This window comes from Neodiprion virginianus, chromosome 5 (assembly GCF_021901495.1).
Source record: "Neodiprion virginianus isolate iyNeoVirg1 chromosome 5, iyNeoVirg1.1, whole genome shotgun sequence".
Lineage (NCBI taxonomy): Eukaryota > Metazoa > Arthropoda > Insecta > Hymenoptera > Diprionidae > Neodiprion > Neodiprion virginianus.
In genome coordinates, this window is record NC_060881.1 from 16,001,409 (window position 1) to 16,008,469 (window position 7,061).

At 33.5% G+C, this 7,061-nt stretch overlaps 1 protein-coding gene across 2 annotated transcripts; it reads left to right on the forward strand.

The window, feature by feature from the left end:
* Positions 1 to 405: 405 nt before the first annotated feature.
* LOC124306084 (uncharacterized) lies at positions 406 to 6,858 on the forward strand. Of its 2 annotated transcripts, none has more exons than XM_046766244.1 (4): positions 406 to 426; positions 763 to 1,173; positions 1,269 to 1,409; positions 4,732 to 6,858. In XM_046766244.1, the coding sequence occupies exons 2-4, from the start codon at positions 790 to 792 to the stop codon at positions 5,026 to 5,028; spliced, it is 822 nt and encodes a 273-aa protein (XP_046622200.1). In that variant the 5' UTR covers positions 406 to 426; positions 763 to 789; the 3' UTR covers positions 5,029 to 6,858. The 2 variants fall into 2 exon arrangements, with proteins under 2 accessions (XP_046622200.1, XP_046622199.1); XM_046766243.1 differs by lacking the exon at positions 406 to 426 and adding an exon at positions 456 to 680.
* Positions 6,859 to 7,061: the final 203 nt, after the last annotated feature.

Genomic DNA, 7,061 nt, shown 5'->3' on the forward strand with positions numbered 1-7,061 from the left:
GCAGAGCTACCTACGAACTCGGCAGCGCAAAAGAGATAAAAGATTATTGACAGGACTGGGATTTAATATCGGAACGCACCTATCGTAAATGGTTGTAGCTGCATTCAAGATGGCCGCGTCGAGTCCGGCTGAACAGGATGTGGAAATTTTTCATGCCGATTATTTGGTTGTAAGATTCTGTAAGTTGCAGATTTTTTCATCGAGCCGTTTCCGATATCATCGTGGGAGTTTGCCGGATAGACAGAGAGACTGACAGACAAAGCAACATTTCTCTAAAAACCTGTTTTTCGGATTCTAGATGGCCGCGTCGAGTCCATTAAATTCGACAATTTCTGATGCGTTCCAAAATTAGCTTCCAGTGTTGTCGACATGTTTTTATCTCTCTTGCACTGCCGAGTTCGTGAGTTAGCTCTGCCTTTATCCTAGGTAGTCTTTAGTGTTGGCCATCAACACCGATGGTGTTGGCAGCCAGTTTCAAAACGCACGCCTCGTTGTACATACTCATAGTTATAGAGCCCTATGGTCAGTGCCATGGTCGTAGTCTCATCTATCATCTGATTTAGATTCTCGATGTGTTTGGAACAGCCTTATCTACCTGCTTATCTAAACTTCAATAGATAAATGATTGTATTCTACTGTATTTCTAGTGAACAACGTTGTTTTGTGATATCGTAGTGCAGGTTAAAATTATAAATAAGCCGTCTTCTCAAAAAAAATTTAACTTTTCAATATACAACGTCCTGCACTTGTTTTATCCTCCAGAACACTTACATTCATCTGCATTACACGATGGACAATTTTTCTACACAGAGGTACACCGAGACTAAAATGGAAAGCTTTGATTCTTGTATGATCGATGCTCCTAACCAACAACCAGAAATGGTTCAATCAGTCACAGAACAGTCGCAGCCGCAGCAGCAAATAGACTCTCAAGAAAGTCACGATGGTATGCATCCACAGCATCAGTCAACACCGTTGCCGTTAATACAAATTCAACCAAACTCTCAGCCAAATGCAACACTTACTCCGGTACGACTTCCGGCAATCCTGGATGGAGAATTCTTCACCGTAATCAGAGTTCAGGAGACGAATGTCACAGTCAGATGTCTACAGTGTCAGAAATTGCTCAACGGGAACCTCAAATCAACTGGGAATTTTCTTAGTCACGTCAAAGTATGATACACTTATAATTCATTATTATGTTTAAAGTATGACCATTCCTTTTCATTTATTTATGAAGTATTAATCTAGCAGTTCTCTTCTTTCAGAGAGTACACCCGTTTTTGATTGAAAAAATTAAAACAAAATCGAATCAAAGGAAACCTGCCACTGTTTATATAGACATGACTGCTGACTCCTGTCCAGAAATCGTCAGAACTAAGAGAGGATATAGGAAATGTTACAAAAGTGTAAGGTTTTACTGGCATTAGTATTCCATTTATGTGTAGATCCTCGAATTTCTGTTAAATGCATTATCTTTCATATTCCAACTTAATCCAAAGTCGTTATACAATAGACCATGTTGGGTGGGCCAACAAATTTTTTTTTCACACGTGCCTCAAAATTTTGGTAAAGTATGTCAAATAGAATATCTCAGCCAAATATGAGCTCTTAATACTGATATTCAGAAATGCCTATTTTATTTTTTCCTTTTTCCATTTAAATAACACAAAATAATAGCGAAATTTTTGAATTTCTTTTTCTATAAACTGCTTAACTTAAAATATCTAAATTACAGATTTGTAAAGGAAATTTCACGGTTTATAAAAAAGTATTGAGATAACGTTTTCCTATCTCTAACCGATAAGAGATACCTATAAACATTAAGTAATTTTGAATATCTCTTAATCGATTAGAGTTGGGAAAATTATGTCTCAGTACTTTTTTATAAACCATGAAATTTGCAAATCCGTATTTAAATATTTATAAGTAGAGCCGTTTACGTGCAAAAAAAATTCAACAATTTTCCGAGTTTTTTTTACGCTTTAATCACACGAAAAATAGAAAAAATAAAATAGGCGCCTCTAAATATCAATATAATGAGCTCATATTCGGCTAAGATATTCTATTCGAGATACTCTACCTAAATTTTGAGGCACGTTTAAAAAAAAAAAAACTTTTTTTTGCATACCCTCACGTGCCTGTGTAGCAACAGGACTGAAATCATTATATCAAACAGCAAGTGAATCGCAGATACTCACGACAATTTGACTGTCATTGGGATGCTCATTCCTTTGTAAAAGTAGGACATTCCATGTGTCCTAGGTCACCTTCAAACCTTGTCGCCTTTGATATTGTTCCCCTCCTGAGCTGTTCTTATACGATATTAGAGTATAAAACCTTCCCCGATTTTTTTCACAATTTTTCTGGTCCTTTTGCAGAGTTGTCAAGAGTTCAAATTCGATAGTTTATGAAATCTGAGAATTTTGAATCGATGTTATCTTGGACTTGAAATCTTTTATCAGCAAAAAACAAGGTGGTCGATGGCTTCATCTTGAATCCAATTTTTATTTTAAAAACAAAGTACTTGGAACCTTGACAAGAACTTTGATTACCAAAAATTAGTTTGAAGATCAATGAGCGAAATTTCGTAACTATTGTCCATATTTTGAATATGACTTTTTTTCACCTTCTATACATTTTTTAATACCTAACGACATTTCCCTTCAGATGGGGAAATTCAACATTCATCTACAAAGAAATAATTTGACCATTTTGTTAAAAATTATGCAACTCTCAGAAATGTCGAAACTTTATTTTTTGGGTTCTGTACCGCTATTTCAGATTCAATGACGTGTTCCTACAGATGAATAAAATCCATTTCCACTTGCCGTAGCGGAAAAAAAAACCGTAAAAAACAGTTACTTTCGCGATATTTTTGAACGAAAAGAAAAATGTACAGGGTTTTCAGTGAAAGGTAAAAAAAAAACAAGTGATAAAGAAGAAAAACAACATCTTCAATAGTATGAGAAAAAAAAAAATTATTTAAATAAACAAGTAAACTCGGAAAAACACCCGTTTATTTAGAAAAAGTATAGGTTTGTCGGTGAAACATGAAAAATAGATTCATTTTCGGTAAAATCACAAGTTTAAATTAAACAGGATATGGCAATTTTTCATGCTGACTATTTGGTTGTAAGATCCTGTAAGTTTCAGATTTTTTCATCGAGCCGTTTCCAAGATCATTGCGGGAGTTTGCCGGACAGACGGACAGACTGATAGACAAAGCAACATTTCTCTAAAAACCTGTTTTTCGGGTTCTAGAGGATCGAAAATGCTAAGATTCGTTGAAATTAGAAATAGTGATTTTCTACTAAAACCAATATTGTTTTGATTCAAAAACAAATTTGCACATTTGTACGTATAGTCAATCAATACAACTTTTTCGTGTATTCATACTCTACCTGAACAGCCCTAACCGTTTGAAGACTGATTCTATATTATATTATGAGATCACACTTTTATCACGCACAACATATCTACGTTCATAATATTACTAAAAAAAGAAGAACGAGGTAAAAATGCAAGTGATACTTCAATCTCTTAAAATTGGGCAAATAGAAGGCCACGTTGCAAAGGTATTCAGCCAATGTCCGAGCAATGCTAAGAAGAACATTTTCAAATTTTTGATCAATTCAGCATTGCACATTTTGTTCACAAGTTCCTAATAGTGATCTTCATCTGCAGGGGCTGTATTTCTCAAATTCTGGTTTGTGGTTCTTGAAGAAATACACATGCAGAGCATAAAAACTATCATCTTTGATTCGAAGATTGTAATTAAGCTTGCTGTAGTAATGTAATAGTGGTGAATTTTTTGGTCTTAATGATGTGGCTCAAAGAGTCCTTTTTTTACGATCCTCAAGACAGTAAACTTCTACCGACATAATTATACGTTTTAGGGAAACACGAAACCAAGGATTCATTTTTTTATAAAGTTTAAAATTTTGAAGATTAATCAACCCTGATAAATTCATTTTCATTGATTGGAATTTTTGAGTTTTATTCAACTTGTGATTGAGCTCTGGAAAATAAAAAATAGAACTAAAACAATAATAAAGGTGAAGTAAATCTGTAAATATTGCTGGTAGGGTTTCGAGATCATTTTCTGAAAAGCTACCTTTCAAATGCTGTGGCTACAATTTCTTCAGTATTGCCCAATTAAATCATTGGAAATTTGTGCGACTGTTACTTACAGCCATTGGTTACCATATGATAAAAATTTTTTATACAGTCTTATTTTTGATTCGATCAAATATTTCATGAAATTCTGCATCATATTTTGAATGATTACGAACAAATACAAATCGATGCTACTATTTAATCAATAAATCACGTCAATTATTTACTTGACTGAATATCAAATACTTCCGTGATATATCCTTTCTACTTTGTCAATAATAATTTTCTATATAATTCGGTAATAATTATTGTTCATTATGTATGATTATGAATTTCAAATAAGCCATTCATTCGACCTTTAAGATTAAGTTCCAAAAATCCTTTATAATGTTACAGTATTGGAATTCTTTACAGTCGGGTTTAATTGGTGTTATTGATTTGAATCAAATTGGAAAATATTGAAACAAAATTATCTCTGGTTCTAAAAAAGGTCTCAAGACTTGAAGTATTTCACATTTCGATTTTTTGGCTACACTAAAGATGACTCATATAATTTGAACTTTTCCTTCCTTACTTTGAACAATTAATAATTAATTTATTGTTTTCTCAAAGGAGAAATACCCACCCGGATCAGACGAAGCTTGTGATCAGCCGATCGAATGGTCTGAATCTCCAATACCTCGCAGGCGGAGATCGGAAGAGCCAAATGACACTGGTGAAATATTGAAGTTGTCACATAATAACTCATTTGTGGTCGAAGACGAGTATGACGCCATTGGTCGTAATATTGCGGCCAAATTACGCAACATGCGACTTGATCAAAGGATAATTAGTGAAAAACTGTTGAATGATATTTTATTCGAAGCACAACTTGGTAATCTCCACAGAGATTCAAGTATACATATATAAAAAGAAACTGTACATAGTAATATCATCCACTTGGTGTATAATGTGAAAGAAAGGACACATTCATTTTTGGGGAATGGACAACGTATGTGCTGAATTCAATGTTTTGAAAACAGAATCCACGAGCACTGCACTCATCTACCCATGAAACTGTAAGAGTTTCACGAAGTTGAAATTTGTAGCGTCAATGCAACGAATCAATGAAGCAAGGTACCAACCTTTCGCAACCTTATTAATTGGAAATTTGCAGGTATTGCGATTGCAAAGTGAGTATGCTTCGCTTCATTTATAGTATTGTTATTAGCTGAAAAATCGATGTGACGTCGGAGTAACTCCAAGTGAGCTAAATTTTCTAGTACACCTACCTTTTATCATTCATAATATGCTGTGAAAAGTTTCCAGCGATCTGTTGTAGACAGTACTTTTGACAGTGCTCAGATTAGTTAAGTTTGGATAAGGATTTTACAACTACAGAGGTTAAAAATGATAAGTTGAGCAAATTTCAAATGTAAAAGATGGTGTACAGTTTTTTTCATAGAAGCAATAATATCTACAAAAACTCAGTATGAAAGTCACAATACAAGCAAATACTACTGTTTTATTATACAAAAAGAACCTGTGAGTTATATTTTGAACGAGAGACATATTGAATGCATATAAGTTGTATATAAAAAAAAAAGTGTTGAAATGCATTATGACAAAAACCTTAATTTATTCGAAAAAGCAGCTGTCAGAATGTATACATTTTATTATAATTAAAGGTTATACTTTTTCTGCTGCTAAATGCGGATTGTTTGCAGATTTGAGAACACGACAACTCAAGGTCATTTTTTGTTTCATTCAGCTCTCGTTTCCCTTTTTTATCCTTCAAAATAATTTTCTGAGCCGAAAAAAAGCTTTAAGAATGAAACCATTGATGTCATCAAACATATTATAGCTTTGAGGATAACATTCAGTTTTGCAGGCTACTGAACAAATATTGCATTAAATAATTGCTATAGATGCTGCTGGAACTCTAAACTGGTCTTCCTGGAAATCCTGTTTTCAAATTTCATACCATTTTTTGTTCAAATCGTAGTCTACGTCTCATAAACAAACAATGGTTAATTTTCCAATGTTATTGGAAAAAGCGACTCTATCCCCGTATCTTTCTTCAAGTGTTTCCTTCATTGTTTTTTCGGCTGACTTATAATGTTCCAATAATTCTTTCAATTTCTTCAATATAAAGTGGCAGTTGTCATTATTTTTCATGTAAGAATAAATGAGTTTCATCGTTACAACAATTTGAGCATCCAGAAGGTGACCTTTTCTGTTTCCTATAGTTAAAGCATGACAGTTAACAAAGCAAACATCGTGGTATTTGGCTTCAGCTTCAACTGAAACAGATTCATAAGTAATGCGTTGTTTAACACATAGCTGGCACCGTCCTCCAGCATAATATAACTGGTAATACTGGTATACTGGGACGTCTCATACCCTAACCACTAAAATTCATATCGCGAAAAGTACTGGTTATTTTAATTTGCAAAAATGACTAGGTAGTTTGTTTTCCAATTTATGTATATGAGGTATTCCATACCAACTGAGAGGACATTTTCCCTGACCCCCGCTAATTTGCTTCATTATTTTTTATATGATTTTACAACCTAAAAAAAGCACTTGCCATTTTTTTCAGATTTTTCGTCCCAACCATTCTTTTTTTGAAAATGTTACAAACCCTTTTATGGTCCTAAAAAAAACGCTATTTTTTTATTTTTTTTTACAAAAATTCACATAATTTCTGGGTCCCAAAACAAACATTTTGAGCCATAGTTCAGAGTGGAGATTTGATTTTTGTATGTACTATCTAGTAATAATTCCTAACGGCTCGGCATTTGCCAAACTAATGGATTTTTACGATTTAACAATTATTTATAATCGAAATAGTTAGAATGCTGAATTTTTCTTTTAATTTTTCTGGAATCGGCTTGGACGATAAACGTCGAACTATTTTCAGTACATTCTTACCATTTTTTATGTAGTTATGAAGTATTTCA

Bases quoted from the DNA above. Each gene is read 5' to 3' on its own strand.
- LOC124306084 (XM_046766244.1), top strand. From the start codon at position 790: ATGGACAATTTTTCTACACAGAGGTACACCGAGACTAAAATGGAAAGC. The intron at 1,174-1,268 runs GTATGATACACT...CTCTTCTTTCAG, and splicing joins ATTTTCTTAGTCACGTCAAA to AGAGTACACCCGTTTTTGAT. The intron at 1,410-4,731 runs GTAAGGTTTTAC...GTTTTCTCAAAG, and splicing joins ATAGGAAATGTTACAAAAGT to GAGAAATACCCACCCGGATC.